The 26,032-nt window shown below is 39.6% G+C and overlaps 1 protein-coding gene across 1 annotated transcript in view; it reads right to left on the reverse strand.

Moving 5' to 3' along the window:
- The window catches only part of MED27 (mediator complex subunit 27), an 87,009-nt gene that overhangs the window by 38,223 nt on the left and 22,754 nt on the right, over nucleotides 1–26,032 (reverse strand). The window contains exon 3 of the mRNA XM_063409391.1: nucleotides 11,848–11,978. Coding sequence (XP_063265461.1) covers nucleotides 11,848–11,978 — 131 coding nt within the window. The remainder of the gene's footprint in view (nucleotides 1–11,847; nucleotides 11,979–26,032) is intronic.

Raw genomic sequence — 26,032 nt, forward strand, 5'->3', positions numbered from 1 at the left:
ACTGTGGAGAGACCTTATGTGAGAGAAAACAACTTCATCCTTGAAACTCTCCAAAACAAACCAGAGCAGGTTAAGAGATAAGGAAATATTTGAAACAACCTGAAAATCTAAGTACCATCCAATAACCAGGTTCTCTGTGTACCTTCTCCCCATCAGCATTTTAAGATATCTTGAGAATTTCAGCAGAAGGTATTTGAGAGATTTACAAAATGCAGACATTTAAGAGCGAGTATTTGCTTACTGATACTTTAACAAAGCAATTAATTCAAAAGCAAACTGTTCACCGGAATTAAGAGATTTTTGGTGCAGTGTGATGCTTAAGACACCAAAAATTAACTGGCTTGAATACATATCAGCACAGAAAGAGATGATTCAATCATGGCACTGCTGAGAGATGCAAAAGAGCAGGACAGAAAGAAGGATATTACAACACTCAGGCTTCAATATCAGAATCTTTATCCCTATTGATGACTTAATAAAAAAACTGAGGGAAGACAACAACTGTGGAACAACAAAAATAAATTAGTAGCAGCAGATAATATTTTAGTTGTACTAGCAAAAATTATAATTGATTTTCTGTCTGTGGTGTTAAAGTTGCTATCTTTGCTCTGAAAATAAATTTTCATTTTAAAAGCATGATCACATGTTAAAATAGTTCCACCTGGCATTTTCTGTCCACAAGCTCATTTTACAAGAGGGATATGAGAGCCACCATTGCTTCGTCATGTCAAGAAATCCATTTAATTTCCTCAGGAATACCTAAGATTAGAAAGCATTAAATTTGCTTATCATCTACTATGCTGTAAAGTCAGGTTGTTGAAGAAGGATCCTTTTGTCTAAATGAAGAGCAACTTTCAAAGTAGAACAGATCATGGAAGCATCAACACAGAAACTGTTTTTAAGCCAAATTTCAGACTTAAAAAAAAATCACAGAACTATTACTTTAAATGCCAAGCACTCCTCCTTGTAGCACTGCTTTCAATTAGCTCAGCTTCTCACCGTGGGATTTTTAAGCAGGCTACTATAATCTACATTATTACTTGATGTAGTTTCTTCAGAAATATCTGTTTTTTCCTTCCATCAGCCACCGCCCTCAAACCGTCCTGCTCAAGGGTTCACAAGTGGGCTCTCAGCTCTTTTCAAGACCTGTCTACACGGCACACACAAATCTGTCATGAGCAAAGGCATCATCGCTGCTGAGCAACTGTCAAAATGCAAAAGCCAAAATGAAAGAAGGTTCTGCATGTAAAACAGGGAAGTAGAAAAGCCTGGGTTTTGACTTCAGGGGAGCTCAGCTTTACAGGGCTTTATTGGACACAGATATTACACTCTGACTTAAAACACATCAAAACCATAGGGTATTTTTTACCACTCCTAGAGCACATTTGATTTTAATACCAAACACTGAATACAACAATCAGCAAAAGAGTTCAACAATTTAGAGGCCACAGAAGTTAAGGCAGCTTGACAGGCTCCAGCCAGGCTTGTGTGGAATTATTTCATGTGTTGGCACTTTGTCTTCCATCACTGAAATGAGCACCCGAAGGCAAGAACACAAAGGATACAGGATAATACATCACCACTCATTTATCACAACGAATGCTGGCAGTGGATACTGAGAGCTTCCTATCAGGCCTTCCAAGTAGGAATTATCTGGTCATTCCTTCATTCCCAGACTCTGGATTTTTCAAAATATGACCCGGATTTAGAAATATTGTTCAAGATATTGAACAACCAAAAACAAAAGGTAAAAGCCCAGATTCTTTCCCTGGATGAAGGCATCTGCTTTGTGGTTAAAGCCTTCTTGCTCCATTCACCCCCAGCACTCCTGCACAGCTTCCAGATGATAAAATTCTCACCATTCCCATGGGGAAACTGAGGCACAGAACAACTCAACAAAACAATTTGCTCTGCAAGAACTTGTTTAGGGGTCTCTGTATCTTTAAGTGCTTTCAAACACACGTGGCACAGAATAAAAAGGCTGAACATTATTCCACAATCACATTTTGTGAGGGATGGAGTCAAAGCATTACAGGCAACAGCAGAGCATAATGGTCATACACAGAATACAATCCTTGTCTCATTTCATTCCAGGTAAGCTCAGCAAACATTAAATAAGTGATTCACTACTTTACCACGAACTCTGTGCCAAACTTTTGCTCTCTTTCCTAAAGCTGAGTATCAAAGAACAGTCTTAAGCAACACTAAAGCACAAATTTAATTCTAATGCAAAACTTGCTGCATGGAGGTGCTTTTGGTTGCTAAAATTAGAGGGCTTACTACAGGATTCCCCTGGCCATGACTCACAGACAATAAAGACACAGTTTGCAGCCACAGAAAAAAGCCAAACCCAAGTCTCCCATGTTAATAAGCTCTTCCCTGTCCAGTTTTTACTCCCTGTGTTACCCATGCAAAGGTAAGAATCAGGTAAATACACAAATAACAAGGTGAATGTATCTATGTCAATTAACAATCTGCCTCACACTATTAATACAATATAATATTAATATTATTTTCACAATAACATACACATACTGCTGAGTTACATCAATGAAATTGAAAGGATGGTGTTACTCCTGTGTAGGTAAAACCTACACAGCACAGAGCCAGTGCCTTGCAAAATTAACCCATCAAGAATGAAAATAACAGTAGAGCAGCATCTATAAAGAGATGAAAACTGAGTCACTTCACCCAGTGAAACTTCTAATGGTTCCATTTTATTTATTTTTTCCCACTGGGGAAAAATGGGACTAGAAAATGGGACTAGAAAATATGTGTACCAAAATATTTCAAACCATTTTAAGTGAAGATTATATTTAGAGGAGAAAACTATGAAGTCATCAGCTGGAATTTGCTACCCCAAGCTTTTTTCATTTAACCCATCCATAGGGCTCCTTGTAAACACACGAATACCCAGAGAATGCCCTAAAGTGAAATTAAAAAGTAATAACAGTTATTTTTAACAGCAGGTGAAGAAAGCAGAGTAAAGCAAGCAAAGAAAAAGTTCTCCCCTGTAGTTAGAAAGGACAGCCAGGCATCCTCTCAGACCCTCCATGTGGTCAGGAGCACCAGCACAGTCCCCAGGCATGGACACAGCTCTGAGCTCCCAGGACACGTTCACCACTTGGGAAAACTTCACACTTTGTAGAGTTACTGCTGAAACTACAGGGGGCTTTAATTGTCTTTATTTCCAGGTAAGATTTGCATTTTTGAAGTTTTTTATGGTGATACACACCCAGAGCTTCATTCTCCTCAAGGGTACAGGGTTCCCATTTGAAAGCACTTTTATCTCCCCTCCCAGTGTAGCTGTTTAGTTTTCCTCTCAGATAGACAAAGGTTACTTTGTAGAGAGAGAAATAAAGTCATTAATTAATGCATTCACAATGGGCTTATACCACATTACACAATACAATTATACAATAAAGCTGGTCTGCCTAAGCCACCAAAATATAAAGATCTTCTCATTCCACCTTATTCCAGCTCTGCTCCTCCTGCTCCTCATCTCTGACAAGGGAATATACAACCAATGCAGATGGAAACACTTGCTGTAATACATTTTTGAATTTGGCAAGAAGCAGTTTTAATTTATTCTTTTCAGATTGATTGTCTGCTGCAGTAAAGCAGCCTCGAATCCCCATCCCCCAAATTGCAAAGCTAAAAAAAAAGGGAAATGGGGGGGTTTAAAGCAATCTTATTATAAAATCACAGCTTTAGGAAAAGCTTTGATATCATTATTAGGTTCATACAAATTTCCTCTCTTATCTAGCTTGTTCTTCAGTGTCTTAATTAGTTCAACCACACATAGTTTGTGTTCTTTTTAACTTTTTTTTGACACAGAAACAAGCAGTTAAACTAGTATTTGCAGTCTTTAATTACACATTAAGATCTTCATCCTTGCCTTTCTTTTTTACTGGAAGTACAGGGATTCCCTGCAGTGCAATATTAATGTTCTGCTCTAAATGCTGCAAGGGCATCTTCTAATGGTTGGGACTGTGGAACAACTTTTAATTAATTGCCACCTTTTAATGGCATGGTTCTCACACAAACATTACCTTTAAGGCAAACATACATCAAAAGAGTCAGAAGTCTGCTCTTTTACAACAGAGCTGTGGTCCCCAGTAATTCTAAACTCACTAAGGGTGTGTTGCTCTGGATCTGTGCACGTTTTGGAAACAGCAGATCAACACTGCTACACGGCCCAGAGTCTCCACAAAGATTCATCTTCTGCACTTCCCAAATACAGTGTTCCACTTAATCTTCCCCAAAGTAGATGGGAATGATTTCAAATCGCTGTGCTCGGTCACACAGGGCTCGACAATCCTGTTTGGGGGATTATTTGTGGAATATGACAACGAAATATCAACAGCCACCAGCCCCAGGTGCTTTTTGGCTCATGTCTCCATGACAGGCACGTGCACAGAGCTCATCCACAGTGGCTCACAACACACTCGTAAAAAAGCTCCATACACAGTAAAGAAATTGTGAAAATTTAATTGCATGCACTCTCTTTCTGCAGTACTTGGCTGTAAGAGCTGTTGAAAAGTGAATAAATAAACCAGATTTTTTACTCCATGTTAAAATACACTGTGAAGTTTTACCTCCTAGCCAATGTTTCCTGTCCAGAGAAGCTGTGGCTGCCCCTGAATCCCTGGAAGTGCCCAAGGCCAGGTTGGATACTGGGGCTTGGAGCAACCTGGGGTAGTGGAAGGTGTCCCTGCCCATGGCAGGGGGTGGAATGGGATGAGCTTTAACTTCTCTTCCAACCCAGACCATTCTGTGATTCTTTATTGCATATTTCAGTAATTTACTACGGATAAAGCAACATCCAAGATCCTTTTGTATTGTATGGATAGAAATTATTCTCCTGTTAATGAATATCATAAGGAACATTTAGTTTTAGTCAAAGTATTTCCTTTGGACAATCTGTGTTGATCAATGCCTGCTGGTTTTTTGTAATCACTTTGTAAGAAAATATGCAGCTGTATAATACTTAATGAAATGAAATTAAATTCAGCATATAACTACAGCCAAAAAAAAAAGCATTGATTTGGCATAACAAAACAAAGAAGATTACTGCAGAAACCCCTGCTGTCAGATATATCAACATATTAGAAGATTAAATGAAGATTAAAATGCTTAAAAGAATTGTGTTTCTAAAGATGCACAGAGCAGCAAAGCTCATGTTCTGTATCTTTGGTATCCACACAGGTTACAAAGCATCTGCAAAGTCCCAAAGTTAACATGATAATAACCCAAGGGAACAGCACTGAAAACAAAACAGACATCAAACAATTTAAGAGCACCTATTTAAAAATTTACCTGTTACACTGAAATAAAATTTCAACTGGATTACCCCCTTCATTCTCTTTTTTGGAGCAGAGTTTGGTAAGGTACCTTTGGCTACAAGTAGTGAGATGACCTTTTAATATCCCTGGTATGTTACTGGATTTGAGCTCACTGGACTTGCCTAACAAAGCCCTTCATGAATCAGAATTGTACTGTGGAGTTTTTCTTTCCAGCTACATCATACTGAGGCCTCAGCAGTAAATACCACATAACTGAGACAGACTGCCATCACATTTAATAGCAGACTGTTTTTCCCCCACCACATTTAAACAAAACACACCCAAGGCAGCAGGAAAAAGCAGCAGCCAGTCACAGAGCTCTGGAACATTTGTTCCTGCTGCTGACATGGGCAATTGGGAATGAAAAATATCTGTCTTTAAAAGCTTAGAATCATCTCTGCTGCAAATGACATGTGAAATCCAGAAAGGACAATGCAACAACCCACCCAAGGGCTGTTCCCTTGGAAAACTCCGTTCCAGACAGGTTCATGATGTGTCAGCACCTTGGAACTGTCCCTCGTAATTTGTTACAGGGATGGGTTCAGTCGAGGGAGATGCTTCCCCAGCTTTGAGATCCCAATGTCCTGGCTCCACAAGCCCTGAACACCCTGAAATCAGAATGGCAGTCAGGGGTAAATGGTGATACACTGCAACTCCCACCAAAAGAGCTTCACAAAAGAGCTCTGCCACAGGAGTTCAACAATTTACTAAAAATAAAAAGAAAACAACACAATGATGTGATCCAAACTGTGCACAAGATATCAAATACTAAAATTATTGTTCAATTGACATGGTACATAGCTGCAAAGTAATTAAACTTATGCTTGTAAATATTATTCTTACAATATAAGGAACTAATTTTTAATTTTTTTTCTTTCATATAAAAGGGGATTAATTTGTGGAGCAAAAGGGTCACATGTTTCAGCAACATGTTCTTTTACAGTTCCTGTTGCACTGTCTTGCTAAAATCAAGCTAAAGAATTCCGTGAGAAACTTAAACATGAACAGGGATATGAAATGAGCTCCCAGTCTTGAAAGTTATTGGAAACTGATCTCTTCCTTATTAATACAATTCCCCATCATGTACGAGACGATATCTCCATGTTCTAGAATGCAAACAGAGTTTTAATCTTTAATTATATTCTCAACCTCAGCTCTTCTGGAGAGCAGTACAGATGTGGGCCTGAGGATTATTGCTTTATTACATTATCATCTCCATGGTATTTAATGAATATTGATACTTAATGCAGCTTTGCCAGTACAAGCAAAGAAGAATTTCAGAATTGCACAAAGAACTTCTGATGACTTTTCTCAAAACAGAAAATACAGACACACACTTCACTCTTCTACTCTTGAACACTTCAGGAGGAGGCCCAAAGCTTGGAGTCCAGCTCCTGATACTGAATTATTGCAGTAACAACAGTGGCTGTGAAATAACCCTACCCTACACCTGGTGTCACACTGAAATGAATCACATTCAGCATGGAATTCAATTGGAAAGGACTAACACAGCATAATTTAAACAGGTTTTCTTTAAAATTACAAAACTTATGAACTTATTTATTGGTTTAAGCCTGTTTTGCCATTACCTTTAGAAAAGCCTGCCTCATTCTCACATACTGAAAATCACTGGACTTAGGAAGTAATTAAATGCTGTTTATAAAACAAAATGCTGAAAAAACACTTTCCTCCAAAAAACTCTTGGCAAAGGGCTCAGGATTTTTCCTTAATGCAAAAATGATAAATTATACAAGTTAAGTTCCAAAGAATTTATTCTGGCACATCTGATGACTGGGTGTGTATATATATAAAGCTGTTAAAAACAGCAACTTTTTTATTTAATACTAAATCTTCCTTAAAAGTCCATTTGAGTATCCTGAAGAAACCTCTTGACCAAAGCCAATAGAACCTGACAGTACTAATTATATAACAGAATAATTAAACAGGTAAGACATTAATGCTATGACAGAATGACACTTTGACTATGCTGGTATTGAATCAAGCTCCAATAAACACAGAGTTTGGGACATCTGTACAGTTCTGTTCCAAATCCAGATGAACAAATACCTGCTGAGCCAGGAAATTAACTTTTTATGGAGTATCTTTAGCTAATGAAGTTCTAAAGGATGCAGAAAGTACAGACTTCTTTTGGATATATCCTTCTTCTCTAGAAGAATCATCCAGATGAATTCTGAGCTGTAGAGGGCAAATCAGAGACCTCCTCCACCTCACCCAGAACAAGCAGAAACAAAGTGCCCATCCAGAGTCCCTAAAGCCTCAATTCCTTGTTATCTCCTAAAAGAAAAGTTATCTCCACAGATTTTTTGCTCATTCATCTAGAACAGTATCATAGGCAGCACTGTCTTTTCCTTTATTAAAAAAAAAAAAAAAGTAATAATTTTGCTGGTGTGCTCCTAGCAATAGAGTACAAATTTACAGAGATTTTTACTCAATCTATTACAGTATTTTCACTGTCAAGTTAGGGCATACATCAGACCACAAGAGATTTATAAGACAAGTTGAGGAGCTCTAAAACAAAGAAACTGGACTCTCTTTTACTCAAACCTCTCTGTTCATTGAGCCTCAGGTTGTCAAACAAGAACAAGACTTCCACTTCTTTATTGTTTATAGTGTGCTTATTTCTCCAAAACCACAAAGTGACAACAAATGACCCTAAAAGGCACCATAAAGGGCAAGAGTCTCAGTACCTTCTGTGGTGATCAAGTTCTTGTTCTGGCAATTTTCTCCCAGACAGACAAGACAGATGATTAATCTGGGAGCACAGAGCTACCAAAATCACAGGGTTTCCAACTGAGACCCCTAAAACTTCCCATTAAAACTGACTGACTCTTGTGTGTGTCACTCAACTCCACTGCAAGAATCCAGAGAACATCCTCGGCTTCCTCTTTTCTTCCTTCTCCAGCTCACAGTGGCTCACTGCTGTTGTTTTCCAGCTGGACAGTGACACACCAGATTCCCTGGAATCCCAGCAGGGTGGTCCAGCAGCAGGAATTATCTTGTGGATTCCCTGCTCTCAGCAACTCCCCGAGAGAATTCTGCTCCCTCAGGGCCTCAGAGACAACTTCACAACATCAAATTTGCTTTTGACATGTGGCATCAAGCAAAATAACACCAGATTAATTAACTGCGCCAATTACTCCATTTCAAGAAGAAAAGCAAAGCCACGCCATCATTTCTTATTGTCTTTATCTATTGATTCCCAAGCAGGAGCAGCCACCCTGGTTTTCAGCAGGGCTGCACGCAGATGCTTCCCCAGGCACTCAGAGGAGCTGACAGCTCTCAGCACTTCAGCAAACACTGCCTTGAGACTCCTGAACAGAAGGAAAGAACCCGCAGCCAGATGAGAGGCATGTGAGGGAACGCATCCATTAGCACGTACAGGGAGATGTCTTGTTAATAGAAGACAGAAGGAGGGACAAAGCAGGCACAGAAAGCAGCCAGCAGTTAGTCATTTTCTCACACAGATCATTTGGCTGGGAATGAGACACGCATCAATCCAGCCTTCCTTTCTGCGCTTTCAGAGCCAGGGAAAACCAATACTGGAAAGCAAAACCGAACGCCAAAAGGGCTCTCGTCAAAAATGCTCAGCACCCTTAGGAGTCCTCAAATAACAAACAGGGAGGAAATGCAGATTTTCCTCAGAGTGGTTGCATAGGGCAGAGAAATTTCATTTTCAAAACCACCTTTTATTCAAAATTCCTGCTCTGTTTCTGATATTTACTAGTGAAGAACTAGAGGTTCTCTCCTCCAAAACAGCACATCAGAAGACAGCCTGAAGTTGGGGAGGAAAAGGGGTGAGGAGCCACCAAGAATCACTTTTGCCATCAGCAAAACCCTTTCTCCAGCTCCTTCAGTGAGCATAAAATTGGAAGAAAAGGCTGAGCCTCCAAGACAGGCTTGGGTTTGCTTTGTTTGACTGTTTCTTTAAAAAGGCATTTTGGAGGGGAAGAAAAGCAGAGCAGGGATAGAGACTGAAGGCTTAAGTGAACAGGAAATTGAACAAAACTTGATTTTTCTGCTGTATCACCCTCTTTATGAGAAGAAACACCATTCAGTTTGTGGAATACAACCCAAGTCTCACCCCAGAGAACAAAGCCTCACCTCAGAATAAAGACCTGGATGAACAAGAAAATTGCTCAGCTCGCACCACTGCCATGGAGAATGTGAGGTGTAACAGCAAAAGTTACTCAGGCAGTTTCTTCAAGGAACAGGACCATAAATAAACAGATAGTAACCTGCCCTCTAATACTACCTTTAACTCAAATATAGACATGTTTACTAGCAAACTAGCCATGTGCAAAATCTGCATCAGAATAAATTTGTTTTAGGAGATTCTTTGCCCAAATCATCACCTCTGATACCTCCTGAGCAAGTGTTTCCTGGGCTCCTTTGCTGGCAGAAGGGATTTACTGCAGTGTTGATATTCACTCCAACCTGCTCTCCTGAAATGACATTTTGGCATACAGCTGGTTTCAACCACTTCTGTTTAAGAAAAGCTCTAGATAATATAGTTGCTCTGAACAACATTTAATAAACACTTGACTCATTGTTACTCAGCCCAATGACTTGTCACTGAACTTAATTTTAATGGCACACATCAAGGCAAAAAATAAACCAAGAAATAGTTATCCCTTTCTTGATGAATTAATAAAGCTAAAAAAAAAAAATAAAGCCTTGAATTGCCATGGGAATATTAGGATGCAGGATGCCCTTTCAAGGAGATCTGTAGTTTTGCATCTGGATGTTTTCTTCTTTTGCATTTTTTAAAGAATGAAAGGGAAAAAACCCACTGCATGATTCATCACTATTTGCATGAAACTACAGCAAAATCAAGATATTAAAAACCATTTGTCACGCCTTTCTTTTTTTTTTTAAATACTTTTCATAAGCCTATTTTCATAAGTCTTTTCATAATCTGCTTCTGCCTTGTGTTGGAAACAAGATACTGAGCCCAACAGGTATTTGATTTGCCTTATAATATCACTATTATTCTCTTAAGACACACCAAGATAGCAAACAAGAACAAATATGGAAAGGTCAAAGAGAAGCCAGAGAGGAGGAAACCAGTGACAGATAAAGGGCCAGCTCAGCAGAAACACATTTTCCCTGTGAATAATGCTGGAAGTGGTAATAAGACACTGAAACATAATTCAACTACTGCCTGAAGTTTAGCAACCACACTAAAATTTCAGTCTATCTGCAGATCCTAGGGAAATGCACCACTGAAGGAAAACCATCTACAGATAACAAGACATATAATACTTTTAAATTTGTATATTATGTATCTTACATTAAGATTTATAGAGCTGTAACTGTTAAGGAACAAATTTTTCTAGACAAAAGTAGGAGTTAGCTCTTTATATGTATTTCTAGTAACTAGAGATGCCATGATTAAGAAATAAAACAAAAAACCACCAAAATACTTTAAGATATCTGAAAAAGCTGTGTTAATTGATATAACAGTACTCAAGTTTATAGATTTCCTGGAGAAGGAAGTCCATTTGAAGCTCCAGATAACTCAACAAAGAAGAAAAATTAAGCAGCCAGTTTGTCACAAGATACCCCTGTTCCATCACACATATCAGAGAAAAAACATCTGGTTTTCAAACTACTGCTGGAGGCCCCTTCAAACCATTCTCCTTTGTCAAATATATTGGTAAAACAATAGAGCATTTTATGGATTCTTGAATTACCAGCACTTTAAAGTTAATATACAAGGGGAAAGCTCAATTGACTCTGATTTTTTCACATTTCTTTTAAGAAAAAACCCTCTGAACGTTGACCTGTGAAATCTGGTGACAACAGTGACTTTTATTATTGTAACTATGAAGTTTTTGGTAGCACAGTGTTTATACATCAGAGACTCTTGTTCTGTGAAGAAAACCAGGCAGCTTCCACGAACTACAAGGATGCTCAGCACAGTGAACAATTTCTTAACATTTTCTACATAATAATCATTTTCTTACATGGAACTAAATATATTTCAGGTTGTTTATTAATTTATAAGCTTCGTTGTGTACATCTCTGTGTTTCTGGCATCGCTACACACACGCTGTTTAAAGTGTTGATACTCTCTGTCCTCAAACAGTTCCTAAGTGTCCTCATAATTGCTTGTCACCTGTAAAAGAGGTTTAGATCCGATGCAAAATTAACATATGGTGAACAGATGGACTCGGAACAGACGTTTGCCGAGAAAGTACTCACACCAAAGACTTTGGCTTCAGTTTTCTAGGACCTTCAGAAAAGTCCTACTTGAAGCTCCAAGTCACAACAATCAGGTGAGCATCATTCCTCAATGACAAGCTCGTGTTGCAAAAAGTTTTTTAATGACCTGCTACAAAGAGAATGTGTACAGAACAAAAGTGCAAGCACGAGGTTGCTTATTATGATGATTGGAAATTAAACCAAAAAAACCCAGTAAGTTAATAAGAAATATTCCACCCCCCAGCATGGAAATTCTTCCAAATATTCCATTACTTACTGAGGAGGCAGGACAAGAGTTGTTGGCTGGGCTTTTGGTCTGCGCTTTGCAGAGACTCCCATCTGGTTGGCCGAACGTTTCAGAGACTGCTGATTCAAAAGGCCAGATGCCAGCCCAGCATGGTACTGCAACTGGATAAGGAAAAACACATATATATATATATTAAAATACACACCACTGCAGTACTCTGTCCGTGTCAGAGCTCTGCTACCTGTGGCACCTGATTCAAATTACAGCCAGTCAGGATGTTATGTGTGGTATTTCAGATATATTGCCTGGTGGAAGACAATAGGGACAAAAGTACGTGGAAAAAGTCTGCAGAGAAATGGGTGTGAGGAGCAAGTTATGCATTAGGGCAAGTAAGATGTTGAATCAAGGACTTCCTCTCAAGTCTAACTCTCTTGAAACTTGGGCTTGCTTTTAAACATTGAGACTGTTTCTCCTCCCTAGGGACTAAACATTCTCACTTTAGGAAGAGGATAAGAGGAAGACAGATGCAACTCTTTCACAATATGAACCAGCTTTTTAGAAATAACACTCATCTTTTTCTTCTTAAACATAAAACCACAAAACATTTGCAAAGGAGTTTCTAGCACTGTAAAGAAAAATCTTGCTTTTAAAATACCTGCTTGTTCTCCATAGCACTGCAGAACAATTCACATTCAGTAGCTTTCTCCTCAGAACTTTTCCTTGCCAATAAAAGACAAATTTCTGAAGGACACAACATGAATCAGCAGGATTTTGAGTGCACTCCCACAGCTCTCAGATTTAAGAACAGCTACAGGGCTCTGCCTGTTCTGCAACCCCCTCCAAGTGCAACAAGTTCTCCTCTGAACACTTTCAATTACATTTTGAGTTCCCCGTTTTTGAACTGGAAGGGGAGGAAGATTCAGTGCCAGCCAAATGTGATTTCCTGCATCATTCCAGTACCTGGATCTATGTGTTCACTACATTGTCTAAAGATTTGTTCTGAAAAAGCTGAATTGTTTCACACATTAACACCTCTAACCCCATGGTCTGTACATAAAATATGGGTTATGGTCAAGAAAGTATGATTTAAAAATGTTCAGAAAATGATGTGGTCTTAGACAGGGGCTAAGTGAAAAGGAGGCTGGGTGAAAAGGAGGGAAGCAAAGCTTGGAATGATGGACTCAGAACCACCTGTGGACAGGAGGAAAGCAATCCCCTGAGCCAGTCTGACTCAGATGTCACTGCTCAGAACATCCACAAGGATTTCTAACAGGCTCCTGGCTCCCTTGGCTGCTCTGCCACGTGAGCTCAGCCATGGCACGACACAAAGACACATCACACTCCTAATGGGAACAGAGCTGTGCTCCGCCAGGGAAAGGGGGGGATTTTATTGCCCCAACCAATGGATTTTACTCAAATTTGTTTTTCTCTGACAGTTTTCTGAAATGAAAAAAAATCAATGAGAGAGATGGAGGGTCCATGTTTGAAAGGTGATGTTTCAGTGTCAGGGGCTTAGTTTTCAATCTTCACTACCTGAATGTGCAGGGAGTGCAATGTGCAGGGAATTAAAAGCAAAGACAGCTGTGGCAGAAGAGCCTGTTGACTCCAGGAATACGCTTCTCCTTTTCCTTCTTGCATCTTTTTGTGCTGGTGACACCATTCACTGATGTTCCCTGTGCAAGTATTTCAGGTAAACAACATTATTTAGACACTTGCTCAGAGATGGAGGTAATCACTGGTACTAATCAGAGATGCATTTTAAAGGTAACCTCTTAAAAACATTTCCTAACCACCCAGCTAGTGACATTTAGTGGTCAGGCATTAAACAAACAACCGAAAAACTACAAAAGGAATAAAAAAGAAATAGATTCTAAATCACAGTTTTGTCCTTCAAGGCTGACTTGCAAGTGATTAAGTTATTTTTATTAATTATAAAGTATTTCTTCATCATCTACCTTTTGCTCTTAGGAATGCAAGTCCAACTGTCAAAACCTGTAAGGGCCATTAAATATTTACCAAACCATCTTTATAATGGTAGAAAAGGTCAAAGTTAATAAAACTGACAGGCAGCTTCTGTCCAGCTTGATTTATACATTATTAAAGCATCACACACTGTACTGCACAGAGTGCTGTCCTTTTTGGGGACAGGGGCTGCTCACTGAAGGGATCAGGAAATTGTTTCTTAATCATTTTTCTGAGGTGAAGAAGGAAGACTGAAAATAGGGCCAAAGCAGGACCACAGCTATCAAAACTAAGGCCAGGAGATTCATGGTCTGATGGATAATCCAGGTGCCATTCAATTCCCTTTTCCTCTTACAAAATAAACACCTTTGTCTGCCAGCATCAATCATGAAAGAAAATCTCAGCTAAAACTACACCAATTTCCCCAAATTTTTGCCCACTGACAAGAGAATGCCATTTCCAAACGCATTCTCTCCACTTTGGGGAAAAGTGCTGACATGCAATGTCAGAGGATGTTGTGGGTGCTAAAAGGCTCATGCAAGGAGGGACACATCATGGGACACAAATCCATTTTGGGGTTAATGAACACACAGAAACTACATAGAGCTCCAGGAGCCCTGAATCCAGGGAATGCTGGTGGCTGGAAGAACATTGTGGGGAAGGCTGTGGGCACGTGCTGCAGCTGGAGATGAGACAGGGGTGACAGAGCCTTGGGCTGGACCAGCAGAGCTGCTGTGACCCCACGACCCAGAGCGGCCGAAAACCGCAGAACTGCTGATGGAAACCTGCCCTGTGCATTCCCACCAACATTCCCAACAACATTCCCAACAGCATTCCCAACAACATCCCCAACAGCATTCCCAACATCATTCCCAACAACATTCCCAACAACATTCCCAACAACATTCCCAACAACATCCCCAACATCCCCAACATCATTCCCAACAACATCCCCAATATTCCCAACAACATTCCCAACGACATTCCAAACAGCATTCCCAACAACATCCCCAACAACATCCCCAACAACATCCCCAACAACATCCCCAACAGCATTCCCAACAACATCCCCAACAACATTCCCAGCAGCATTCCCAACAACATTCCCAACGACATTCCCAACAACATTCCCAGCAACATTCCCAACAGCATTCCCAGCAACATCCCCAACATTCCCAACAACATTCCCAACAACACTCCCAGCAACATCCCCAACAACATCCCCAACAACATTCCCAACAACATTCCCAGCAACATTCCCAACAACATCCCCAACAACATCCCCAACAACATTCCCAACAACATCCCCAACAACATTCCCAGCAACATCCCTAACAACATTCCCAACAACATCCCCAACAACATTCCCAGCAACATTCCCAACAACATTCCCACCAACATTCCCAAAAGCATTCCCAACAACATTCCCAACAGCATTCCCAGCAGCATTCCCAACAACATCCCCAACAACATCCCCAATGACATTCCCATCGACATTCCCAACGACATTCCCAACACCCTCCCCTCTGCTTCTGCCACCTGTGCCCAGTTAAACCAGCAGAATGGGGAACACTCACTGACAGGAGCACTGGTGCAGCACCAGGCACTCGTGCAAACCATTCCCCTATCAGCTGCCAAAGGAGTTCCCCATCACTACTGAAGGCATCCATGCTTTTCCAGCTTTGGGGAATTCCACCTGGCTTGTGTGAAGCTAAGCTTTTCCTAATGAAATATTTTTTTGCATAATATCAATCAGATTGATCTGTTTTCCCCAATACATGCAGATGAAACAGAAAATCTATTTAAGAAAACGAAGAAATCAAAACCAGCAGCAACAAAAATCAATTTACAACATTTAGGAGCCAGGATATGCCCCAGTGCCAACTTGTACAGGTTTATGATGAATCTCATGATAGCTGATATTTTTCCTAAACCTGGAGTTCCAAGTAGATGTGTGAATTCCACATTTTAAAACCAAAAGTGACTCTTCTTTGGAATGTAGGAAAGGTACTGAAAGTAACACTTCAATATATACAAAAGCTTTACATGTAGCTAAATGAAAACAGAACTTGGATTACTTTTAAATTACTTTTTTACGATTAATTCTTCTTCTAGGTTAATGGCCACATAGCTATATTTTCCAGAACAAAATGCTATCACTAATATTTCACATTTTCAGTGTTCCTGAGTATATGAAAAATATATTCAGATATTAACAGCTCTTAATTTTCCTCACTAAGTGAAAAGCATCAACAGAGAAAGCACTTGGGAGTCACTTTTCTCACAGCTGTAATTGTGAGGAGGGCAATTTCTTCATCAACATAAGATGTCTTTGGCTTTCACAGGAATTACTTAAACAAAAAAGAGAGGTGTATTAAAGAATCACAGATCTGATTTAGCACTGAAAACATTAATATTTTTAAAGACATTAATCACATAATATCTTTTCCTTACTCTACCCCAGTGACTCTTATCAGAAATAAGGCAAAGCACCTCCTAAAACAATGAAAATAACCAAAAAACCCCTCCTCATCCCCCCAAAAATCCTGTTTTGTGCAGATGATGTTTAATATTTGGAGCAGAGAGAAAACTTCTGCCACAGCCAGACCCCTGCAGAAAAAGTCCCTTTGTTCAGCTGAAAGGCACTGACCATCCTGACAGGTTTCCATCTCAGCCTGTAGGGTTATTCTGCAGTGAATGTTATGAAACCACAAACACGGGCACAGTGCTCATTTAAAACTTTGCAAACTAAAGCTTCATCATTAGAATCAAGCTGGGTCTAGAGGTCTTTAGTTTACATAATTCATGGGCTGGAGATTTTGCATGTGCTGACTGCTGCCCAAACTAGTGAGTACACTGCACTTACTGTCAAGGCCATCTGAAGCTGCAAAATTGGTGAAAGAAAGTAAGAATCAGGAAAAAAAGAATAAGAGAAAAAGAAAAAAATCACTTGGAGCATTAGTAACCGATCACATCAGCTCACAGTTGCACATTACATTTACATTTTGCCTTTAATTAAAGCTTCCTAAGCACCAACACTTTCAAAAGTGAAATCAGAAATGTGATTTCTTTGTAATCACCTTACCCTGTTATTTCTTCTATTCTTATGTAAATACTTAGTGATCATATATATAAACACAAAAACATTTTCTCACATCTAGGTAAAGTTTTTTTCCATTCCTCCAAGGAATGCCTTTTAGAGAGGTGTCTGACAGATATTCACCCACTGTGACATTTTCTGAGTTCACTGTAATCCTGGTGATGCACATTGGCCTCCTTTAGGATGCACAGAGCTCTGCCCCTCATCATTAAACAACTTCTCCCTTGCAGATGAAAAGGGATTTGTCTATTATGATAAAACTTTACTTGCTCTTTTGAAAAGAGCAACGAGCAACCAAGCAGGACACTCCCACAGTTTCATCTCTGCAGACTAAAGGAGGCAAGAGAGAAATTACACTACTTTAATTGATATTTTTAAGCTTTTTTTTCAGATAATGAGGCCTGTTTGGAAATTCTCTTTTTCTCCAAACAACGTTTGATCATTTTAGGACAGCTGAATTCTTGACTTGACCAAAACAGCATCAGTAAGTCAAAAGAAGAGTTTCCAATTTCTTTATTCACTGGTTTTCCTCTAGTCGAGCTGGCTTGCAGGCTTTTGAATTAGCAGGAAATCCAGACAGTGTGTCTTTGCTCTATTTTACTATTTAATTAGGACAGCTTATTCTATTTTTTGAAAGCATTTATGCCCCCCAAACACCTTCTATTTTACAAGAATATTTAAGCAAGAAACACCTGTCCATGACAGCATAAAGGCTGCTCCCATCCCATTCTTTATTAAATCCCTGTGCAGAAGTTGTGACACCTTTTGCCAAACACCCTGATCTGACTAAACTGTGACAATAATTAGCTCACATTTCTCTTACTGTCCTCTCTCATGCCTGGGTTGAGTCTTGCATCGCACTGAGATGCCATGGCCTCATCCTGGCCAATAAACTGAGATTTGGAGCAGACTGGGAGCATCAGCCCTGCACAGGTTTCTCTCTTGTCTCTCTTCTCCCTCCCTCCCTGACCTAGGGAGTTCAAAAACAAGCGGAGACATTTTTATTTATTTTTATATATAATGACACAATAGTAGGAAATGCATTGATACACAGCCCCGTTTCTTTTTCTTGTCTTTGCTACAGGTTTTATTCCATTGTCTCTGAATTCCTATTTTTGCTGAGAGTGCTGTTTTAATTAGTGTCAGATTTCTGCCCTAAAGTGTGTTCTTCCCATACTTTTCTTTCGAAAACATTGAAGTTCTGCTGATGAATGACTGCTGATGAATGTTCCCTCACTCCAATACTGCTTGCAAGTCTTTGGCTTTTTACCATGCAGAGATAGCAAATCTTGTAGTACTTTCTTCAAGGAATTGGTCAAAACTTCAGCCTCTGCATCCCTGCTGCCAATAAAATGACCTGCACTGTTCAAAGTCTCTGCAAAAGCCACTACTTCTCCTCTATGTTTTAAAAAAATGTTCTGGAACCCATTTAATAATTACAGAAGTGACTTATTCTTGCTTTTTGGATAATGTCAAAACAAAGGGACACTACACAGCCACCAGGCTGAATTTTAAAGGGATCTAGTGTTTGAAATGAATAAAGAGGCAGAGTAATCATAATCTGGGGTTACAAGCTACTTTATTTACTCTTTAGAAGAATAACTGTATTTTTAACTGTATTTTATGCTTAAAATGTCTATACCTCCAGGTATTCTGGAGGGTTTGAACATACATACTTACTGAAAGATAACTAAATGAACTGGCATTTATTTCATTGTATATGCAGCTACAACATAAACATAACAGAATTACAAAAAGCAAAGCAGAATTATTACATTGTGTTCTGCATCTAAATGACAAAATAAAAGCAGGTGCAATAACAAACAGCAGCACTTTCACGTAACCCTGAGCTGAAGGTAGAAGTACAGAGGTTGTCTAGATGTAAATGGTTTTAGTGTCACTCTGTGGGGTGTATTCACAATTGTGTGTTCCTTTAATGGACTTCATTAAAGTCTAAAGACCCAAGAAGTGCACATGATCAATATCTGACAGAAAATCCTAATTCCTTTTTGACAGAAGCATTATCTTTGTATAGGACAAATAATCTGTAGCAGGAGAAGTCATCATTAAACTCCAAGATAAGGATACAATTAGTACCTTCCCCCAGAGCTCCGTGCTCCCTTAAACAGCCACCAGAACCCTGGAGACGCTGCTTTCCTACTAAAATTAGTATTTTCTAAAGCCCTAGACTAAATCTTTGGTGTCAGGGGCTCAGCTGGCAGCTGTGTCAGTATGAAGAATGACCTGCTGCCTCTGTGACAGGGGATGCTCAGGTGCTTAGATAAGAAATGGGAAGATACTTTAAGCCCAAATAGCAGAATAAAGGGCTGCAATCAGGTACACAAACACTCCCCAAACTGTCCAGCACCGTGCCATGATTTGCAGCTCTGAGGGAGGCCTTTACTACAGCAAACAAAGCACTTTACGGACGATTTAAGAAATTAATAGTATCTAATAAAATGTCTACGTAGTGCAGTGTATGTAAATCCAACCAGGACAGTGCACAATCAGACAAAGGGGAGACATGAGGGAAAGCCATTACTGGGTGAGCAGTGGAACAGTAATAACACCCAGTACTTGTGCTGCTGAATTCTTCTTTCCCTAACTCATTAAATTTCATTATTTTAAATTCTGTTAAACGCCTTTCCTTAGCTTTGGTCACTTGCACAATAATTAAAATGCACGATACCTTTAGACTTTAGGCAGATAACCCATACTGAATGTCCAACAACAGCCCAGCTGAGGGTTTTCCTGCCAGCACAGGGAAATTTGGCTTTCCTCACTCTCCTGTGGCTCTCCTGAAGGGGAAATTGGAAGATCACAACTCCACAGTCCATCCCAAGGCTCTGCCAACCTACACCAGAAATCACCACCCTCTTCTGCTCGAGGTGACCACCCCACTGCACCAGCAGAAGGGGCTGAAGGAAAATGGGTTAAACTGAGCTCAAGTTGCCAAATTAGGAGCTGATTTTTCCTTAAATGGTTACTTTTGCTAATATCTTTCTTTACATCTAGCGGGCATCCTGAAGCAAGGCTGCAGGGGATGCTGATTTCCAGCCCGCTAGCGACAAGCAATTAAAGCTTAAAGCTGCAGAGTTTTGGAACAGAATGCACGAGGCCTATTTCCCTATAAGAACATTCCTACTACAGAATATTCATGATCATATTCATTTATCCACATTTTCAAGACACTAGAAAGTAACTCACAGAAAATATTCATCCACAAATAAGAGCAAATCTTAAATGAAAGGTCACTGTTACTACTGGTTTGAATAAGAGGTTTTAATTCTCATCTTTCCCATGTAACACCAGAGATTCTTACAGAGACAAACCCTGCAATCACCACACGTGTCTGGAAATTTTGAAAAATCAGATTAAAAGGTATTTCAAGTTAGACATCCAAAAAATAAGTAGACATCTATAACAGGCAAATGATTTCTTTAGACATCAGAGAGTTAAGTTATGAATGTTTTTGGGAATGCAAAAAGAGTCTATCAGGTTTGATTGATAAAAGTGTAGCTTTTAACTAAGACTGAAAAAATGGAAGACTGGCAACATTCTTTTCCAGAATAATATGCTTCCTCTGCTTTTTTTCAGCATAGTGCACATAAATCAAAGAAATGTTAAAGAGGCCCATACATCACAAGCTGGCATTTCTAAACTATTTACAAAATCTGTAATAGTCAAGAGGATGGAAAAGTGTGACCAGCAAAGTTCCTGGAAGAAAAAAAGGCAGTTCTACCATCCCAGCAGGGAAGGTTGGAAACTTGATTGTAGACTTTAAAATCATTAAACCAAGACAATCCTGACAATGCAGGGTTGCAAAAAGCAAAGAGGATGGGGTTATCAGCCAAATCTGGTGTCAACTAGACCAGAGGACTGAGTGCCACATCCAGGGATGGTGACTTCACCTTCCTGGCCAGCCCCTTCCAATGCCTGAGCACCCTTTCCATGGAGAAATCCTTCCTCATGTCCAACCTGAACCTCCCTGGCAAACGCTCTAAGGAGGATTGAAATACCGAAGTTTGAAGTACAGAAGCAGGGCTGACCTCACTGCAGACAGCCCAGAAACAGCAGGAACTCCAGTGCTGAGCTGTGTCTCCATCACATTTTCACGTCCCCACACCTACACACACAACAGATTTCGACAGATTAGGTTTTCCTCAACAACTTTTACAGATAAGAATCTCATCTCCTCTTCTGAAAGGAAAGAAGTGGATTACGGAAAGTTTATGTGTCCATCTGTTGGAGATGTCACACTCTGTATAGAGAGTGCAAAAAGCCCAGAGATGTTTTACAACCAAATCCCAAACTTACTGTAGTCTGAACGAGTGGAAGAGCCATATGCTTTGCAAAAAAACACCTCTTTTGCTACACATTTTTCTGCTACAGCACAAAGAGTAACAGTTCGAAAGCTGCTGTAATCTTTATTTCTGAAAATAGATCGCATATTCTTACTCTCATCTGCCACACTCGGGTGAGTTACTGATTGGAAACTGGAGAAACAAGGAGATACTACAGTGGGAAATGCAAATAAAGACACTCTGCACTGCAAGGAGTTACCTGCAGCTGCAGTAAAGGGGCAGCTCAGAGAGCCCGGGGCTGGGATGATGCACAACAGAAGGTTTGGTGCAATGACACATGAAATTCTCTTACAGTTTGCTCTGTTGAAGACTTGCAGTGGGAGCATTTGAGATAAAGCTGGGGGACCTCAGAAATATCTTTAGGAGTAAAACAAATGGAATACACTTCATCCTATTTTCATGGGAGCTTATAATGATATTATAATTAACTCAATTACACCACAAGATTAATAGCCTTTAAAACGCTCCCAGTCATTCATTACAGGCCTAATTAAAACTCTCTTTTGGTGCTGAGCCAGCACGAAATATGAAACGATTTGCTAGCAACCATATACATATAGAATATACAAAGTATTATCTTTACTGTGGTGGTTTTCCATGGTTACAATTCAGTGAAAAGTTTGGGGTTGGGTTGTTTGGGGTTTTTTTAATATCAAAAACAACAAGAAAAAAGGACAAGATCCACTTTGGAGGCTCCAACACCTGCAACAGCATATCAGCTCACCACAGCTAACCAGTTTATTTCTAGTTTTGCTGCAACAGTTAAGGGCTTCTACAATAGCAGATGCCTTCCCTCCCACACATCAATTAATTTGCAAATGCGCTCAGGTTGTAGAAATAATGAAGTGCTGAATGCTTCTCTATTGACAAGTTTTGCTGTCAGGAGGTGGATGCTGTAGGCGAGGTGCTAAAATCCGCTGCTTCTCTCTGCATGCCAAAGGAAAGACAGCCACACACGAAACTTGGACATGAAACTTGCTCGACAGCTAACAGGGCACATCAATTACTTTATTTACTCCTCTCTCGCTGGAACCAAAAGGAAGAAATCTGGTCCAAAAGCTTTTTATTGTGTTTATTTAGGTATTTATAACACATCATTTTACAGGGAGGTGGAAGGTTTTGTGCTGACCCAAGAAATATTGTAGATTTGAGGAGAAAAGTAGTATTTTTCATGTATTTTTAGGTATGCTAAAAAAGTTACATTAAAATTAAGGTTATAAATGAAGAATTCCGTAACTAGGAAATGCTTCATAATGCCTGTGCAATCTAAATCAGTCTGCCTGTGCTAAGGATTCAGATTTTCATTATGTGCTTCTTTCCAGACCTCAAATTACCACAGTCTGCAGGATCTCATGGATGAAGAGGCAGTTACTCAGCACCATTTTCATGCACAGAATGTTATTTGCAGGATCTCACACAATGCCCACACTTCTCTCAGATGCCTTCTACCATATTTTCCTGCTTTATCCTGCTTCTTTACAAATACTGTTAAATTTACCTTCACAATTCTTATTCCACTCATGCTGGGTGTGGATCTGAGGAACCTTAGATTTTTAAAAACACTAAATGTTTTTACTACTAACTATATTTATAGTAGAGTTTCTATAGATAATGACTGCAGTCAGGTGCTGAGCAAGCCTTTGAAGCAGCCAGAAGAGGCTTTCAGCCAGGCAAGGTTGGAATCTCTACCCCCACTTTTATCACTTGAAATAAAGGAACAGTCTGGAGCAGTCCATTGTAACTTTCTGTCTGGACAAGCCACTAATTGGAAATAAAGCACATCCTGCCAGATATTCTCTGAAACCATGTTAAAAACACTGAACTTTTACTTCCAAGGAAGGCAAGTCCCAGACTATTTCTGTCCCATTCTTCCCATGCTTAATTACCACAGGTATTTAAACCATCCACCTCAGCAGCCGTCCAGATTTGTTAAATTTTTATTTTCAATTACTGATTTCTTTTGTTTTGTTTGCTAGAATGAAGAACCCTCTTACCCACTTTCCTCCCTAGCAGATGTATTGGCGATTGAAGAGAGACGGGAAGACTGATTCGGTGATCAGAATTCGATTTTACTCAGGTTTTCCAAAAGCTTATATACTATTTCAGACAGGTTAATCATTTCTACTACAATAATCAGGTTAAAAATCACACAGAAAACTCATGCATTTTACAACAACTCTTTGCTTGCAGAAGTTGATTGAATCTTCTCTCTTCCCGTAAGCAGGTGTAATCCCATCTCCTGTAATTTTCACAGTTCTGTTGGTTCTTGCCATGGCATCTTGGTTATCAAACCAGATATGCTAATCAAGTCTGTTTGACTCTCTGTCTTGTGTATTCCCAGATCTCCCCCTTCTGTATTAACCAAGAATACCCCCTTGATGGCTTTATTAACTAATCTCTGCACACATTGAAGCAAGCAAGGTATCATAACTAATACAATTATTATTAAAATCATTACATGCATTCCTATCCTAAGAAAATCTTTCAGCCAGGGTGTCAAACCCCAGCCACTAAACAAGTTATCTAGCCAAGATCCAGATTCTACCTTTAGTTTAAACACACTGTAAAATATAAGGAATAATTATAACAATACATAATATAATGTCTAATACAAGAAAGCTTATTTTAACTAAATTTCTAATTTATTTATGGAGTCTTTAGCTTCTTAGGAGTTTATTCAGCTGTTCAAAACTATCATCTGTTTGCAGGTTTTACACTTTCTTATAGGGCTGAATTTCTGAAACACTCTGACAACAGCAGCTAATTCCACTATTTGTGGAGACCCTTCAACCACAGCAATATCAGATTGCCAAGTTCTAGTTTCAGGGTCCCTCCATACAATCACTGATTTACGGGTTTTCCCAGACCCGTCTGTGAATACTGTCATAGCTTGCAAGGGAGTCTCACTTCTCTTTGGCTTGGGGATTAAATTAAAAGACGAACTTAATAATTTGTGTTTAGGCGGATGGATAGATATCTGCCCTGGGTAATTTGTTAAAGCAATTTGCAATTTTTCAGACATCTGTAGCAACCAATTCAAATAAAACATTGTGAGAGGTAGATAGATAATATCAAAATCTTTCCCAGCCAAAGAGGTCAGTCTTTGCCGAGCCTCGACAATCAACATGGCCATAAGTTCATCTTGCATGGAAATAGTCTTGGGCATATTGTTAGGCAAAAAGACCCATTCGATAATTAGAAGAGGATCTGGTTTTTCTGAGTCCCACTGAAATATTAATGCATAAGGCTGTTTATTAGGATTCAGAATAATTAGCCACAAAGGCAACTCTGGAGCCCACCTAGCTGATTGCCTTTGAGAGATAGCATCAGCTACTTTTTGAAGCGCAATTTGTGCTTCTTTGTTTAAGTGTCTGGGTGATAAGAGGTTAGGCTCTCCTCCCAGGAGGGCAAACAATGGCTCTAAATCTGCATTTGAAATCCCCAGCAAGGGACGGACCCAATTTATTGTTCCTAGCAACTTCTGTGCATCATGTAAAGTTTTGATTTCAGTTGAGATTTGCAAGGGTTGTGCAGAAATAGAATGCATGCTTATTCGCCAGCCCAAATATTTCCAGGGAGATGTCTTTTGAACTAAAAATCAAACTGGTTATCACAATCTTTGTCAAAAGCATGTAAGTTGTCAAAAGCATTTAAGTTTAACAGGCTATATCTGAGCACTAGAAACAATTCTCAGTAAATATCATGATAGTCAGGAAATCATCATATATCCTTATTCTCAGTGGCAGTAAGCCACTGTGCTCTAATTCTTCAGGTGGATCAAACTTATATACACACATTAATCGTTGAATTTGTGCATTGCTTCTGATGCATCTTGATGGATCACATTAACAGCAAATACCTCGTCTTTTATGAGATGCACAGTACTACAGTATCTCACATTCAACACATTTGCATTCAACTTAGGTTTGATGACAAACTAGACATGAGAAGGAGAGAAGCAGTTCTGCATTAAGTTCTCACTCAAAGGCTGTAACCATTTGTTTAGAGTTCATCAAGAACAAAAAAGACTGAAAACTTAAAAGAGCTTTCTGCAGTCTTCTCAGAAGGGGTGCCATCCTCGGCTCCCCCTTTCCTGTTAACAACTTAAGAGACATTAATTTACCAATTTTTTTTTTTTTTTTTTTTTTTTTTTTTTTATTTTTTTTTTTTTTTTTTTTTTTTTTTTTTTTTTAAGTTTTAAATGACCTCTATACAAAATCTGACTGCATAAAAATTCCCTATTGAGATAGAACATTTCCCCCCCACAAAACTAGCGGCGCAGACAACACAAAAGGACTGACAGTTGCCACCCTCCCTTCAGGCCCTGTGATCTGTACTGGGTTTTGGCTTTGATAGCCTTGACTGTTTCCTCCCACCCCTGAGAGGATCTGGGGGACAGGCCATAGATTTCCTGTAGGGAGACAAAAACTGAGCAATTAGATAATGTTACTGCAGTTCTTGGGGTGGCTGCACATAGGTTGGAGATGGTCTGGTGGATGGGGGCTGGGCCGGCTGGAAGCTGAAGGTTGCTCCTGGTTACTTCGTCTGCTGTGGGACTTGTGTCTGCACTCGTTGCTGTCCCATGCTGTGAGATGATTTGCTGTAAAAGCTGGCCATTTGGTGAAACTTGAAGAGGCATTGATCAGCGAAATAAAGGCAAGGTCTCTGTCTTTAAGGGCTTTCTTTTTTATCTGTAACCAATTGTTATGCCTATTTGAAGCGAGTCAGTCCGGATCATTTTCGGGGCCGGGGTCGAATGGCTTTCTGTCACTGTTAAAGTCAGAGTCCC

The sequence above is a fragment of the Prinia subflava genome, chromosome 12 (genome assembly GCF_021018805.1).
Source record: "Prinia subflava isolate CZ2003 ecotype Zambia chromosome 12, Cam_Psub_1.2, whole genome shotgun sequence".
In the NCBI taxonomy this organism is placed as follows: Eukaryota; Metazoa; Chordata; class Aves; order Passeriformes; family Cisticolidae; genus Prinia; species Prinia subflava.